This window comes from Salvelinus sp. IW2-2015, unplaced genomic scaffold (assembly GCF_002910315.2).
Source record: "Salvelinus sp. IW2-2015 unplaced genomic scaffold, ASM291031v2 Un_scaffold3428, whole genome shotgun sequence".
NCBI classification, from domain to species: Eukaryota; Metazoa; Chordata; class Actinopteri; order Salmoniformes; family Salmonidae; genus Salvelinus; species Salvelinus sp. IW2-2015.
The window spans coordinates 1-17,356 of record NW_019944708.1 but is presented as its reverse complement, the minus strand read 5'-3'; the positions used below and the strand labels follow the sequence as shown (position 1 = coordinate 17,356).

The following is a 17,356-nucleotide window of genomic DNA, read 5'->3' as shown; positions in this document are numbered from 1 at the left end:
TTACCCGACATTGCCGTTCTGTCCAGCCAATGAAAAACCAGCTAGAATATAGTACAAAAAAAGTTACTTATCACAAAACCCTCCGACGAACCATCAAACAGGCAAAGCGTCAATACAGGACTAAGATCTAGTCGTACTACACCGGCTCTGACACGAGCTGCCCAGTGACGCAAGCCTACCAGACGAGAAAAAAATCCCTCTCTGACACTCGTCAGATGTAACAACTGCTCGGGCCTCCAATCGCAAGGATCTACAGAGGGTTGTGCGTACGGCCCAGTACATCACTGGGGCCAAGCTTCTTACCATCCAGGACCTCTATACCAGGCGGTGTCAAATGAAGGCCCTAAAAATTGCCAAAAAACTCCAGCCACCCAAGTCATAGACTGTTCTCTCTGCTACCGCACGGCAAGCAGTACCGTAGGATCAAAAGGCTTCTTAACAGCTTCTATCCCCAAGCAATAAGACTGCTGAACAGCTAATCAAATGGCTACTACCCGGACTATTTTTATTGACCCCCCCCCCCCACCCCCGCTCCCCTTTTTTAAGCTTCTGCTACTCGCTGTTTATTATCTCTGCATAACCACTTTACCCCTACCTACATGTACATATTACGTGCGGTTATGATACGAACAACCAGAAATAATAGAGACATATACCGTGTTCTAGAGCTTCTAGAGCTTCTAGAGTTCCGACTTTCCGAACTGAAAATCACTGACTATGATTGGATTTGACCTTGTTTTTTTCCCCGAGTTCCTAGTTGTCTTGAACTCACCAATATGGTCACATGGTCACAATACGGCTCCATGATGTAGGCTACATGTGTCCATGACCATCGTGAAACGACAGATGAGAACCTCTGTGAATATCGGTGAACCTCTAATTTAGAAGTCATTTCCCTGAAACAATTGCTTGATTTTTCTATTTCATATGTTTTAAACCCAAGCCCTCTGTAGGTTACCTTTACCTTAGGCCTATTATAATGAAGGCTGGTTCAACAGCTATGCCTTAATTGTCTTTTTTATCCTGGAAGTTGTATGATATCATTATATTTTACATTTGTTTATTGCTGTTGTACAAAAAAAAAAAAGATTGCCTGTTTTTTGTTTAACTTTATTAAAATCAAACTTAGAATGATTCACTGTCCTGGTTGTATGGCGCGAACGTCTGTGGCGCGAATGTAATGCAAATTCTGGAGAAGTGTTAATGCAATCTGTAAGATGGTTCCAATATGTATATAAAACATTATATTTGGGAGCTGTATTTGTATTTATTATGGATCCCCATCAGCTGCTGCCAAGGCTTCCTGGGGTCAATCAAAATTAAGGCACTTTATAATTTCTTTAAAACATTACAAAACATTCACAGATTTCACAACACACTGTGTGCCCTTTCGTTTCTGTAAGCTATTTAACAAACCACGACGGACTAACATTAGAATTTGAGTTAATTCCAAGGCAATACATAAAAGACAACATGAAGCAGCCACATACAGTATAACCCATGGAGCCCGTTCTGATTGGCCAGCGAAGGGCCAAGCCTCGACCCACTCCACAACTTGTTTATTTGTCAAAACCAATATGAAGGGATGCATAGCGACGCGTTAGTTCGCAATGTTTTATGCTAGAAACAAGCTGTAAAATGCCAGGGGAAAGATATGACACCGATACGGGATATCTTTGGTTTGTCTCTATGACATTCGGAGGCAGCGCTACAACCTTCTAGAAGAAGACAAGAAGACAAAAGAAAATGGACTTCGCCCGGGAAGCAGTGTGTGATTCTGTCACTATCAATGAACGTTCAACAGGTCAACAGGCTATTAAACAACACGTTTAACTCTAAATCAGTCAGGAGAAAGCTCGGTAGCCTAAGAAGGAGTTTAAATTAATTATTTATGCTATAATATTATTATTATTATTATTATTATTTAAAGGCTATGGCCTGCCATTTAAGACACAAATTGTGAAACATTGTGACAGCTACAGGCTGGAGCTCAGCATTTCAACAACTCATCAACAATATCCTAGCCTTCAACAACATGCCTAAACATTTAGCATTTAGACTGTTACTTAGAATAAAACAGCAATGAAAAGAAAAATGCCTTAGTAGACTATACAGTCATTCTACAATGCCTTTGAATTCACTTTTATAACCAGGAGTTAAGCCAGTCTTTGGTTTGAGGAGCATATTGTGAGCTATGCATGCCTAGTTTGTTCATTTAGCCTAGCAGATGTTCTTATATTCACATGCCCTGATCACAGACACCAAATCTGTTTTGTCATAACATTATCATGGAATAAAATAAAATATATTACGAAAATAATGATTATGATTTCCAAATTTTCCAAATGAATAAGAGTTACCAGTGCATGTAGGCCTATCTGGTGATTGTAACGTCCGCTTCCAGCTCACACTCTCAAACAGGCAGGTCCCCTGAACGCAGCTCACTCTCCAGCCCACTTTCCAGCTCACACTCTCAAACACATAGATCATCCCTAAATGACAGCTCACTTTCCAGATCACAATCACCTGAATTCTGATCACCTGTTCACACACCTGTATGTCATTATCACACACTATTTAGTTCAGTTCTTTGCACCCCGTCATTGTGAGGTATTGTTTGTTTTGTGACACACTTCTATTCGGAGCCCTGTTTGTCCTGTAATGTACTGCTTCTGTGTTTGATTGTTTTTGCCTGCCTCACTAACGACACCTTTGGCCTATTCCCTGCCTGTACTTTAGCCTATCGGATTTCCTGTTATCAACCTTTTGCCTGATCTCCCAGACAACTTTACCAGCCTTTTCCCTGCCTGTACTGTTGCCTTTTTGGACCCCCTGTGTATGACCTTCTGCCTGCCCCTGGACCCAGCTACCTGCCTCCTCCTGTGTATGACCTTCTGCCTGCCCCTGGACCCAGGTACCTGCCTCCTCCTGTGTATGACCTTCTGCCTGCCCCTGGACCCAGCTACCTGCCTCCTCCTGTGGTCCTTTACTAATAAACACCTGCTGCGCCCTGCACTTGAAACCAGCTCTCTGTCTCCCATCGTGTTCATTACAATGATATGAGGCTGCTGTGTTATAAAACAAATGTATTTTTCTCAAACTAATTTCTTATCAGATACTTCAGTTGTAACTGGTTCTGTGCTGCAGCACCTGAGGGAGGAGGTGAGGGCCCTCGGAGTGTGGTGTCAGGAAAACAACCTCTCTCTCAACATCAACAAAACAAAGGAGATGATTGTGGACTTCCGGAAACAGCAGAGGGAGCACCCCCCTTATCCACATCGACGGGACAGCAGTGGAGAAGGTGGAAAGTATTAAGTTCCTCGGCATACACTGACAAACTGAAATGGTCTACCCACACAGACAATGTGGTGAAAAAGGCGCAACAGCGCCTCTTCAAACTCGGGAGGCTGAAGAAATTTGGCTTGTCACCTAAAAACCTCACAAACGCTATAATTTAGAAGGCGTGATCAGTACAGGTGCATCAAAGCTGGGACCGAGAGACTGAGAAACAGATTCTATCTCAAGGCCATCAGACTTAAACAGCCATCACTAGCAGAGAGAGGCTGCTGCCAACATACTGACTTGAAATCATTGGTCACTTTAATAAATGGAACACTAGTCACTTTAATAATGTTTACATATCTTGCATTACTCATCTCATATGGATATACTCGATTCTATACTATCTATTGCATCTTAGTCTATGCCGCTCTGTCATTGCTCATCCATATATTTATATATTCTTATTCCATTCCTTATTCCATAAGGTAGTTGTTGTGGAATTGTTAGATATTACTTGTTAGATATTGCTGTCGGAACTAGAAGCACAAGAATTTCGCTACACCTGCAATAACATCTGCTAACCACGTGTAAGTGACCCATACAATGTGATTTGATTTGAGCATGTGCTCATTCATTGTCATTACTCTGTTGTGGTATTAAAAAAAGATTCTTCTCGTCTACAGTTATGTAAAATTATGAAGAATTGCATGAAATGGGTTTAATAAAAGGCAAAAGAAAATTCTCGAACCGCAAATAAGATGATAGATTCATGCAGTGCTTTTCTTATAATGGGGATCTTCCGTGTCGCGCCTACCCGTGCCGAACCTACCCGTGTCACGCCTACCCGTGCCGCGCCTACCCGTGTCGCACCTACCCGTGTCGCGCCTACCCGTGTCGCGGTGGTCTGTGAATCCACAAACTTCTGGCTACTTTGCCATGTAATACTTACAAAACATATAACTGTTTCTAAAACTCGGAGCCTCCAGCGACGGTCCCCGGTCCGGAGCCCCCAGCGACGGTCCCCGGTCCGGAGCCTCCAGCGACGGTCCCCGGTCCGGAGCCTCCAGCGACGGTCCCCCGTCCGGAGCCTGCAGCGACGGTCCCCGGTCCGGAGCCTCCAGCGACGGTCCCCGGTCAGGAGCCCCCAGCGACGGTCCCCAGTCCGGAGCCCCCAGCGACGGACCCCAGTCCGGAGCCTCCGGCAATGATCGGTGGTCTGGTTCCTCCGGCGATGATCTGCCACCAAAGTGGAGGGATCTGCGGGCGGAGTGGGGTCTACGTCCCGCACCGGAGCCGCTTCCGTGAAGGGATGCCCACCCGGACCCTCCCCTTTAGAGTCAGGTTTTGCTGCGGCCAGAGTCCGCACCTTTGGGAGGGTACTGTCACGCCCTGGCCATAGAGAGGCTTTTATTCTCTATTTTGGTTAGGCCAGGGTGTGACTAGGGTGGGCATTCTAGTTTCTTTATTTCTATGTTTGTGTGGTTCCCAATCAGAGGCAGCTGTCTATCGTTGTCTCTGATTGGGGATCATATATAAGTTGTCCTTTTCCATTGGGTTTTGTGGGTAGTTATTTTCTGTTTAGTGTCTGCACCTGACAGAACTGTTTCGTTTTTTCACTTTGTTATTTTGTTCGAGTGTTTTTGAGTAATAAAGAATCATGAACACTTACCACGCTACGTTTTGGTCCATGCCTTCCGACGAGAGACGTTACACCAGGACCTCTATACTCGTCACATACGCTGCTGCTACTGTTATCAATCTGTCACTTTATTCAGTGTTATATGTACATATCTACCTCAGTTACCTTGTACCCTTGCACATTGGCTCTGTACTGGTACCCCTTGCATATACCTGGTAAAATAAGGGTTAAATAAAAAATCAAATAATATATAGCCATTATTACTTTTATTATTACGTCTTTTCATTTTCTATTATTTCTCTATTTTCTTTCTCGTTGTATTGTTCTGAAGGGCAAATAAGTAGGCATTTCACTGTTAGGCTACACCTGTTGATTATGAAGCATTTGACTAATACAATTTCAATTCCACACTGCCTGTTAACAATAATCACTCACAGTCATTTAGTGGTCTTTGCTGCCCTCTAGTGGCTAGATGAGGAAACGTCTAAAGAACGGCAGAGCTATCGTCTTGGCCTTCTCATTTCAGAGGCGTTTTTTAATAACAGTAATATAGCCCATCTCAAAATAACACCGATGGAAATATGTAGAATAACATCAAAAGAAAGCTGACACATTTAATATTGTATTATTATAGTCTTCTTCTTCATAGTGACCAGATCATAAACAATTTACAGCTATGTAAGTATGAAACATCTGCATCGCTTTTCCACACTCTGGGTGTACTTTCACCTTGTCAGGTCGGGGATACGATCCAGCAACCTTTCGGTAACCAGCCCAACGCTCTAACAACTAGAATACCTAACAGACCTGCCGTCTAGCAGACATAAAGCCTGTTCTAGTCTAGTAGACATGAAGTCTGTTCTAGTCTAGTAGACAATAAGTCTGTTCTAGTCTAGTAGACATAAAGCCTGTTCTAGTCTAGTGGACATAAAGCCTGTTCTAGTCTAGTAGACATCAAGCCTGTTCTAGTCTAGTAGACATCAGGAGCTTGTCTAGTCTAGTAGACATCAGGACTGTTCTAGTCTACGTAGACATAAAGCCTGTTCTAGTCTAGCAGACATAAAGCCTGTTCTAGTCTAGTAGACATAAAGCCTGTTCTAGTCTAGCAGACATAAAGCCTGTTCTAGTTCTAGTAGACATAAAAACCTGTTCTAGTCTAGTAGACTGAAGCCTGTTCTTAGTCTAGTAGACATAAAGCCTGTTCTAGTCTAGAGACATAAAGCCTGTTCTAGTCTAGTAGATATCAGGACTGTTCTAGTCTAGTAGACATAAGTCCTGTTCTAGTCTTAGTAGACATAAAGCCTGTTCTAGTCTAGTAGACATAAAGCCTGTTCTAGTCTAGCGGACATAAAGCCTGTTTTAGTCTAGCAGACATAAAGCCTGTTTCAGTCTAGTAGACATAAAGCCTGTCTAGTCTAGTAGACATAAAGCCTGTTCTAGTCTAGCAGACATAAACCTGTTCTAGTCTAGTAGACATAAAGCCTTTTCTAGTCTAGCAGACATAAACCTTTCTAGTCTTAGTAGACATAAGCATGTTCTAGTCTAGTAGACATAAAACCTGTTCTAGTCTAGCAGACATAAAGCCTGTTCTAGTCTAGTAGACATAAAGCCTGTTCTAGTCTAGCAGACATCAGGACTGTTCTAGTCTAGCAGACATAAAGCCTGTCTAGTCTAGCAGACATAAAGCCTGTTCTAGTCTAGCAGACATAAAACCTGTTCTAGTCTAGTAGACATAAAGCCTGTTCTAGTCTAGCAGACATAAAACCTGTTTCAGTCTAGTAGAAATACAAGCCTGTTCTAGTCTAGCAGACATAACGCTGTTCTAGTCTAGCAGACATAAAGTCTGATCTAGTCTAGCAGACATAAAGCCTGTTCTAGTCTAGCAGACATAAAACCTGTTCTTAGTCTAGTAGACATAAGCTGTTCTAGTCTAGCAGACATAAAGCCTGTTTCTAGTCTAAGCAGACATAAAGTCTGTTCTAGTCTAGCAGACATAAAGCCTGTTCTAGTCTAGCAGACATAAAGCCTGTTCTAGTCTAACAGACATCAGGACTGTTCTAGTCTAGCAGACATCAGGACTGTTCTAGTCTAGTAGACATGAAGCCTGTTCTAGTCTAGTAGACATAAAGCCTGTTCTAGTCTAGCAGACATAAAGTCTGTTCTAGTCTAGCAGACATAAAGCCTGTTCTAGTCTAGCAGACATAAAGCCTGTTCTAGTCTAGTAGACATAAAGCCTGTTCTAGTCTAGTAGACATAAAGCCTGTTCTAGTCTAGTAGACATAAAGCCTGTTCTAGTCTAGTAGATATCAGGACTGTTCTAGTCTAGTAGACATAAGTCCTGTTCTAGTCTAGTAGACATAAAGCTGTTCTAGTCTAGTAGACATAAAGCCTGTTCTAGTCTAGCAGACATAAAGCCTGCTTTTAGTCTAGCAGACATAAAGCCTGTTCTAGTCTAGTAGACATAAAGCCTGTTCTAGTCTAGTAGACATAAAGCCTGTTCTAGTCTAGCAGACATAAAACCTGTTCTAGTCTAGCAGACATAAAACCTGTTCTAGTCTAGTAGACATAAAGCCTGTTCTAGTCTAGCAGACATAAAACCTGTTCTAGTCTAGTAGCATAAAGCCTGTTCTAGTCTAGCAGACATAATGCCTGTTCTAGGCTAGCAGACATAAGTCTGTTTTAGTCTAGCAGACATAAAGCCTGTTCTAGTCTAGCAGACATAAAACCTGTTTCTAGTCTAGTAGACATAAAGCCTGTTCTAGTTCAGCAGACATAACGCCTGTTCTAGTCTAGCAGACATAAAGTCTGATCTAGTCTAGCAGACAAAAGCCTGTTCTAGTCTAGCAGACATAAAGCCTGTTCTAGTCTAGTAGACATAAAGCCTGTTCTCGTCTAGTAGACATAAAGCCTGTTCTAGTCTAGTAGACATCAGGACTGTTCTCGTCTAGCAGACATCAGGACTGTTCTAGTCTAGCAGACACTACCATTAAATACTCTTATTTGAAGCTGCAGCCTTATAAAAGTTTGATATCTTACAAGCTGCTTGTTTGAAAGTCAATCATAGACCATCTTCGAGTCGAAAAACAACCACATACAGTTGAGTTGGTTTACAATGCGTTTATTGAGAACCCTGACACAACATGACTAGATGTAACAGAGACTGTTAACACTGCAGTGGGGAATGTGTTGCTGTCATGTTAAGCGTAGGACTCCAAAGGTCAGTGTTGGAATGTAGGGTGGCAAAGCACGTTTAGCCTTTTAATATTCCTCTCCCTCCTCATCCTCTTCTCCCACGCTGTCAGTGCCCACCTCTTCATAATCCTTCTCCAGGGCTGCCATGTCTTCTCTGGCCTCAGAGAACTCTCCCTCCTCCATGCCCTCACCAACATACCAGTGCACGAAGGCTCTYTTGGCATACATCAGGTCAAACTTGTGGTCCARACGGGCCCAGGCCTCAGCGATRGCTGTGGTGTTACTCAGCATGCACACRGCCCTCTGGACCTTGGCCAGGTCTCCTCCAGGAACCACCGTAGGGGGCTGGTAGTTGATACCCACCTTGAAGCCAGTGGGACACCAGTCCACAAACTGGATGCTCCTCTTGGTTTTGATGGCAGCGATGGCAGAGTTGACATCTTTGGGAACAACGTCGCCACGGTACAGGAGACAGCAGGCCATGTATTTGCCGTGACGAGGGTCACACTTCACCATCTGATTGGCCGGCTCAAAGCAGGCATTGGTGATGTCAGCCACTGACAGCTGCTCGTGATAGGCCTTCTCAGCGGAGATGACTGGGGCATAGGTAGCCAGAGGGAAGTGGATACGGGGGTAGGGCACCAAGTTGGTCTGGAACTCTGTCAGATCAACATTCAGGGCTCCATCGAAACGCAGAGAGGCAGTGATGGAGGAGACGATCTGACCAATGAGCCTGTTGAGGTTGGTGTATGAGGGACGCTCAATGTCAAGGTTCCTGCGGCAGATATCATAGATGGCCTCATTGTCCACCATGAAGGCACAGTCAGAGTGCTCCAGGGTGGTGTGAGTGGTCAGGATAGAGTTGTAGGGCTCCACCACAGCCGTGGACACCTGGGGAGCTGGGTAAACGGCRAACTCCAGCTTAGACTTCTTTCCGTAGTCGACAGACAGACGTTCCATCAGCAGGGAGGTGAAACCAGAACCGGTGCCTCCTCCGAAGCTGTGGAAGATGAGGAATCCCTGGAGCCCAGTACACTGGTCAGCCTGATGGAGAAATGGTACAATAACATTGTTAGATGTGATCTTATGTTATAGCAGTAAGAATAGAATGGAGAACCTGTTTGCATGTTCTACCTAGAACCATAAAGGGTTCTTCGGCTTGTCCCTGTAAGATAACCCTTTATGGTTCCAGGTACAACTTATTGGCCAACTGAAAGAACCCTTTTAAAACGCTTTATTCCATAGAGAAGGTTTCTGAAGAACCTTCTAGAATGAAAAAGGTTCCGTGTAGAACCCTAGTTAGAGGCCTGTTTCAGAATGATGACTCACCAGTTTGCGTGTCCTGTCCAGCACGATGTCAATGATCTCCTTGCCGATGGTGTAGTGACCGCGGGCGTAGTTGTTGGCAGCATCTTCCTTACCAGTGATCAGCTGCTCAGGGTGGAACAACTGACGATAGATACCTGTCCTCACCTCATCTGAAACACAAAGGTAGATTTAGAATATCCTAATATTCAGAATATGAGGAATATCTTGGGACAGAATATCAAATCATTCAAAGCTTGTGAACCATAATCCAATAGGAAATCTCCAGGATTTCAGAGGATGTCTCATCTTACCGATGACAGTGGGCTCCAGATCTACGAAGATGGCACGGGGGACATGCTTTCCGGCTCCGGTCTCACTGAAGAAGGTGTTGAAAGAGTCGTCTCCACCTCCACAGGTCTTGTCACTGGGCATCTGTCCGTCTGGCTGGATCCCATGCTCCAGGCAGTACAGCTCCCAACAGGCGTTACCCATCTGGACTCCGGCTTGGCCGACATGCATTGAAATACACTCACGCTGAAAAAGAAAGTGCTCATGGTTTAATGTCACACGCACAAGTTCAGTGAAATGCCTTTCTCGCTAGCTCTAACTCCAACAATGCAGTCATCAGTAACAATGACAAGGTAGAACAAAAACACATGATACATTAAAACCTGTTTGGGATAGGGGGCAGCATTTTCACTTTGGATGAATTGCGTGCCCAAACTGAACTTTCTCCTACTATGTCCCAGATGGTAATACATGCATATTATTATTACTATTGGATAGAAAACACTCTGACGTTTCTAAAACTGTTTGAATTATGTATGTGAGTATAACAGAACTCATTTGGCAGACAAAAACCTGAGAAGAAATCCAAACAGGAAGTGAGAACTCGATTTTCAAAACAGTGCCAATTGATTTCCCTGTTAGTTATGGATGTGCATACACTTCCTAGGGCTTCCACTAGATGTCACCGTCTTTAGATACTGGTTGTAGGATTCTACTATAGAAGGAGCCGGTCATAGTAGAGCTCTTATTATGACGCTGCTCTGCAGAAAGCCTCAGGGTCATTATGAGCGGTCATGAGAGAGTATGCTCTCGTTCAAATGCTTTTTCTTCCAGACAATGAATTCTCCGGTTGGAACCTTATTGATGATGTAAGTCAAAACATCTAAAATATGGATTGAATACATCATTTGACTTGTTTCTACGACCTGTAACGTAACTTTTTCAGTTTTTGTTGGAGGGATTGTCGTGCGTCATGAAGATGGATTACTGGGCTGAACATGCTAACAACAAGTGGCTAAATGATGGGTTATTATGGAACTTTTATGGACAAATCAGTCATTTATTGTCGAACTGGGATTCCTGGAGTGCCTTCTGAATGAAGTTATTCGAAGGTAAGTGAAATATTTAGTGTTTTTGTAGCTTCTGTTGAGCCAAAATGACGGCTATTTTTTGGCTATTTTGGGTTCTGAGCGCCGTTCAGATTATTCTTTTTCGTAAAGTTTATTTTGAAATTGACACAGCGGTTGCATAGAGGATAAGTTTATCTTATTCTGTGAATAACACTTGCATCTTTTATCAATGTTTATTATGAATATTTCTGCAAAATCACCGGATGTTTTGGAATCAAAAATTACTGCACGTAACACGACAATGTTAAACTGAGATTTTTTTTATACATATATGCACATTATCGACAAACACACAATACATGTATAACATGATGTCCTAGTACTGTATCTGATGAAGATAATCAAGGGTTAGTGAATCTTTTTATCTATATTTCTGCTTTTTCTAACTCCTATCGTTGGCTGAAAAATGGTCTGTGTTGTGTTGTGACTTGGCTCTGACCTAACATAATCATATGGTTGTGCTTTCACTGTAATCATTTTTGAAATCGGAACACCATGGTAGAGATTAACAAGATGGTATCTTTCATTTTCTGTATTGGTACTTTTTAATGTGTGAAAGTTAAATATTGAAATATATTTTTGAATTTCGCGCGCTGCCTTTTCAGCGGAATGTGTGAGCTAGAAAGGTTAAAATAGAGATCAACTACCAGGGAAATGTAAATAAAGAGTCTTACCACATTAAATGACACGGTGAAGTTGATATACAATGGAGTGAGGGGATGAACATAGAAGTTAAAAGCCATTTCAGACAGTTTAAATTGCATTGTATGTATTGTAATGCATTGTAATGTATGTATGTATTGTAATGTATTTGTAATGATTGTAATGTATTGTAATGTAATGTAATGCATTGTATAATTGTCATGAATTGTAATGTATTGTAATGTATTGTAAATTCATTGTAATGTATTGTATGTATTGTATGTTTGTAATTGTATGTAATGTATTGAAATGTAATTGTAATGTATTGTAAATGTATTTGTATGATTTGTAATGATTGTAATGTATTGTAATGCTTGATTGTATGGTAATGAATTGTAAATGTAATTGTAAATGTATTGTAATGATTGTAATGTATTGTAATTATTGTAATGTATTTGTAATGGTAATTGTAATGCATTGTAATGTATTGTGAATGAATTGTAATGTATTGTAATGTATTGTAGTGTAATGCAGATCAATACATCAATCTATAAGATCACTGTGATTAAGTGAAAGTAAAATCAGATTTTTTTTAAATACAGGAGGGATATTATCAACCGTTTTAGAAAAATGACATTTAAGCAAAGTCATTGGCTACGCTGGGCTATCCTGGTGGATTCGGCTGAATAGTGTGGCCACCGTCTAGAGTATATGACACTAATACTGTACGTCATTTATGTCATTTAGAAATATCTTTATCTGCATTTGCCGAACAGATCGTTATTTATGACCCTGTATCTTTAAGAGCGAGGACCAGAGAGGTAAAAGGTCTTGTTCCTGTGGGCCACACCTCTCTCCTCCCCCTCCTCCTCTCTTCCTCACCCCTCCTCCTCTCTCCTCACCCCTCCTTCCCTCCCCCCCCCTACTCCTCTCTCACCCCCTCCTCCTCGCTCCTCCCCCTCCTCCTCTCTCCTCCTTCCTCTCTCCTTCCCGATCCCCTCTGTATTCTATCATCCTCCTCCAGCGCCACCCCAGTGCCAGCTGCACACTCATTGCAGTTTAACAGCGTGAGATATCTCTCACACATACCCTAAAATCTGCAGAGAAAATGTCTAGCATCACAGATTGCTCCTCCCTGTTCTCCTTTGTGCTCAATAAATCCCTCCTCTCAGAATGGCAGAAATGTATTTAAAAAATCACAGAAAATCCAAATGATCAGCAATTCAGTTTTTTTCCCCTGAAGCTAATAGGTTTTCTATCTACACAGTGGATCGTTTATCACCAAGTAGAACAATGACTAAGTACATAGACATGAGAACACTGAAATCTGACCCACATTTGATGCGTGGCGATAGATGATTCTGTCACAAGAATATTTGTTTACCAAAATAAACCAGTATCAATATATATAAACAGTATATATATATATACAACATCTATAAAAAAAAAAGGGAAAATGCAGAGAATCACATGGTATTTATGTAACAGAATAATCACCATCATCTACATGCTTTCGCTCCAAATCCCTCCTTTACAATCATCAGCCTTATCAAAGCCTACCAAAAGATGACCCCTCCCTTACAACCATCAGCCTTATTTAAGCCTACCAAAAGATGACCCCTCCTTTACAATCATCAGCCTTATCTAAGCCTACCAAAAGATGACCCCTCCTTTACAATCATCAGCCTTATCTAAGCCCATCATTGAATATGAATAACATATGAAAGAAAGAATGAAAGAATGAATAAAGAAAAATTGTATTTTATCATCTACGTCAGCACTCACCATTTTGTCTGGTTTTTCTTTTTCTTCACAGGCTGACGTTGAGGATTCAGAAGAGAAGGCAGAACTGCAGAAGAAAGGAAGAGGGTGGGGGTTTTATAGACCGGGAAGCAGACAGCCCGGCAGGAAGGAAGAGGGTGGGGGTTTTATAGACCGGGAAGCAGACAGCCCGGCAGGAAGGAAGAGGGTGGGGGTTTTATAGGCCGGGAAGCAGACAGCCCCGGCAGGAAGCTACAGCAGAATCCGGTTGGCGGTAGAGAACAGGGAAGTCCCTCCTTCTTATAACAGAGAAAGGCTGATGAGAGCTGACTCTCTATAATCAAATCAAATCAAGTTTATTTTATAACGCCCTTCGTACATCAGCTAATATCTCGAAGTGCTGTACAGAAACCCAGCCTAAAACCGCAAACAGCAAGCAATGCAATTGTGTAGAAGCACCTATAAAGAATTATGTGTACAGAGAGCAGTAGCAATGGTGTATTTTTTGTAGGCACTAACAACCTCCATGGCTTGTTGGTCAAAGCCTATGGGGTTTAGGATTTTGGACGTTTTTTGGGGAGGGGGGGGGTAAACGCTGAAAAAAAAGTATGTGGTAAACACGGGTTTAGGAGATCTGATACATTGTGTTTCTATGTGATAATCTTCATGTCACGACTTCGGCTGAGGTCGGCTCCTCTCCTTGTTCGGGCGGCGTTCGGCGGTCGACGTCACCGGCTTTCTAGTCATCACCGATCCATGTTTCCTTTTTCCTTTTGTTTTGTCTTGATTACGCACACCTGATTTCTATTCCCTTATTATGTTCCTTATTTTACCCTCTCGTCTACCTTTCTGTTTTGTCCGTGATTGTTTGTGTTACCGTGTGTGTTGGAGGGTTTTCTCATTACGTTATGTTTCCTTGTTGGAGATATTCCGTTTTTTGAATATATTTTGAGTAAAGACTTTTGTGTTTTTTCTTAAACCTGTGTCCTGCGCCTGACTCAGACTACGAACCCAGCATTTTTATCACACTTCATCAGCTAATGTTACTTTTATTTGTGAATATTTAAGCATTTTTGTCATCAAAACAAGCACATAAAGGTAATGTTAACAGACTGATATTATCTCATAGAAACAAAACGTATAAGATCGTCTAAGCCTGTGTTTACCACAGATCTTATTTTCGGCGTTTGTCCCAAAACCCCATTCATTTCCCCATTCATTTCTCCATTCATTTCCCCATTCATTTCTCCATTCATTTCCCCATTCATTTCCCCATTCATTTCTCCATTCATTTCCCCATTCAGAAGGTACTACATAAGGTGTGGTCTGTGAGACGTTTGACACATCCCACCTGTCAGATACTCCTCACTGTTAAATTGACTGATTCAACACCCAATATACAAGTTACCCTAAATAACAGCTCTCTTTCAAGAAAATACAAAAATAAAAATAATGAATTATTTATTTATTTCTCATTCGACCAATTACGTTGTATAAAAGACAGGCTGTTATAACAGCACCTTTCTATGTAATCTACAAGATGATGTTGGCGTCCTGATTCTAAATCATAACCGAAATCATAACCGAAATCATAAACAAAATCATAACCGAAATCATAACCGAAATCATAAACAAAATCATAACCGAAATCATAACCAACATGAGTTTAGTGGTATTATCTTCAAATGGAAGGCTGATGGTCGTCACGGACAGCTTGAAATTATGAAACTAGAAATGTGCAAGAAAGGGGGGGGTCTTAAAAAACAAAACAAATTGACAGATGACAATGAGCCCTTTCATTACATACATGGTGTTGGGGATGGGAGAGGGGTGGTGTAGGAAAGAGGGGTGGTGTAGGGGAGAGGGGTGGGGATGGGAGAGGGGTGGTGATGGGAGAGGGGTGGTGTAGGGAAGAGTGTTGGGGATGGGAGAGGGGTGGTGTAGGGAAGAGTGTTGGGGATGGAGAGGGGTGGTGATGGGAAAGAGGGGTGGTGTAGGGAAGAGGGGTGGGGATGGGAGAGGGGTGGTGATGGGAAGAGGGGTGGTGTAGGAAAGAGGGGTGGTGTAGGAAAGAGGGGTGGTGTAGGAAGAGGGGTGGTGTAGGGAGGGTGGGATGGGAGAGGGGTGGTGTAGGAAAGAGGGGTGGTGTAGGAAAGAGGGTGGTGTAGGAAAGAGGGGTGGGGATGGGGAGAGGGGTGGTGTGGGAAAGAGGGGTGGTGTAGGAAAGAGGGGTGGTGTAGGGAAGAGGGGTGGGGATGGGGAGAGGGGTGGTGTAGGAAAGAGGGGTGGTGTAGGGAAGGGTGGTGTAGGGAAGAGGGGTGGGGATGGGGAGAGGGGTGGGATGGGAGAGGGGTGGTGTAGGAAAGAGGGGTGGGGATGGAGAGGGGTGGTGTAGGAAAGAGGGGTGGTGTAGGAAAGAGGGGTGGTGTAGGGAAGAGGGGTGGGGATGGGGAGAGGGGTGGTGATGGGAGAGGGGTGGTGTAGGAAAGAGGGGGTGGTGTAGGAAAGAGGGGTGGTGTAGGAAAGAGGGGTGGGTGGGAAGAGGGTGGGGATGGGAGAGGGGTGGTGATGGGAGAGGGGTGGTGTAGGGAAGAGGGGTGGGGATGGGAGAGGGGTGGTGTAGGAAAGAGGGGGTGGTGTAGGAAAGAGGGGTGGTGTAGGAAAGAGGGGTGGTGTAGGGAAGAGGGAGGGGTAGGGAGAGGGGTGGGATGGGAGAGGGGTGGTGATGGGAGAGGGTGGTGTAGGAAGAGGGGTGGGATGGAAGAGGGGGTGGTGATGGGAGAGGTGGTGTCGGAAAGAGGGGTGGTGTAGGGAGAGGGTTGGGGATGGGGAGGGGTGGTGATGGAGAGGGGTGGTTGTAGGGAGAGTGTTGGGGATGGGAGAGAACACCTGTCTATATAAGAGTGGTTACATTCCTCCAGCTGCAGTCCATGTTTGAACACAAAAAAAACTTGTTTGAATCCCGATTGTCCATTGGTTATACCATTTCAGATAACAATGATGTAACCTCTACCATACATTCCCAAATGCTTTCCAGTTACAGCAGTATCGTCACAAGGTTGCCTCAGTCGCGACCCAATATTTGAATCGCAGAGGGAAATTTACCAAATGCATCTGGTAAACAATTTCAATGATGTATTGACAATAAAATTGAGGCAATTATAAATACTCCATATTCTTGATGACGAATGTTGGTAAACTCGACAGTTTGAGACACAAAATCAACCATTTGAGACCACTAATCAACCAAACTCGCTAAATAACGCTGCCTAACAGCTCTGTATTGAAACATTCTTTTAACAATTTGTTATTGAAACAGACAGTAGTGTTAGACAGTAGTGTTAGCAGTAGTGTAAGGCAGTAAGTGTTAGAACAGTAGTGTTAGCAGTAGTGTTAGACAGTATGTGAGAGCAGTAGTGTTAGGTAGACAGTAGTGTTAGACAGCAGTGTTAGACAGTAGTGTTAGACAGTAGTGTTAGACAGTAGTGGTAGACAGTAGTGGTAGACAGTAGTGTTAGACAGTAGTGTTAGACAGTAGTGGTAGACAGTAGTGTTTACTAGTGCTGGACAGTAGTGTTAGACAGTAGTGTTAGACAGCAAGTGTTAGGCAGTAGTGTTAGACAGTAGTGTTAGACAGTAGTGTTAGACAGTAGTGTTAGGCGTAGTGGTAGACAGTAGTGGTTAGACAGTAAGTGTTAGACAGTAGTGTTAGACAGTAGTGTTAGGAGTAGTGTTAGGCAGTAGTGTAAGGCAGTATGGTAGACAGTAGTGTTAGGTAGACAGTAGTGGTAGACAGTAGTGTTAGACAGTAGTGTTAAGACAGTAGTGTTAGACAGTAGTGTTTAGGCAGTAGTGTTAGACAGTAGGTGTACAGTGTGTTAGGCGGCAGTAGTGGTAGGCAGTAGTGTTTAGACAGTAGTGTTAGACAGTAGTGTTTAGACAGTAGTGTTTAGACAGTAGTGTTAGGCAGGCAGTAGTGGTAGGCAAGTAGTGTTAGACAGTAGTGGTAGACAGTAGTGTTTAGACAGTAGTGGTAGACAGTAGTGGTAGACCAGTAGTGTTAGACAGTAAGTGTTAGACAGTTAGTGTTAGAGCAAGAGTAGTGGTAGGCAGG

The 17,356-nt window shown here is 43.1% G+C and overlaps 1 protein-coding gene and 1 long non-coding RNA gene across 2 annotated transcripts; one reads left to right on the top strand and one right to left on the bottom strand.

Annotated features, from left to right (window-relative positions):
- Window positions 1–8,023: 8,023 nt before the first annotated feature.
- On the bottom strand, window positions 8,024–13,373 carry LOC112075838 (tubulin alpha chain). The gene is made up of 4 exons (XM_024142770.2): window positions 13,267–13,373; window positions 9,733–9,955; window positions 9,443–9,591; window positions 8,024–9,157 (listed from the first exon to the last, which is right to left on the bottom strand). The coding sequence occupies exons 1-4, from the start codon at window positions 13,267–13,269 to the stop codon at window positions 8,180–8,182; spliced, it is 1,353 nt and encodes a 450-aa protein (XP_023998538.1). The 5' UTR covers window positions 13,270–13,373; the 3' UTR covers window positions 8,024–8,179.
- LOC112075839 (uncharacterized) lies at window positions 9,229–9,581 on the top strand. The gene is made up of 2 exons (XR_002895051.2): window positions 9,229–9,262; window positions 9,413–9,581. It is a non-coding gene; the product is annotated as an uncharacterized lncRNA (long non-coding RNA).
- Window positions 13,374–17,356: the final 3,983 nt, after the last annotated feature.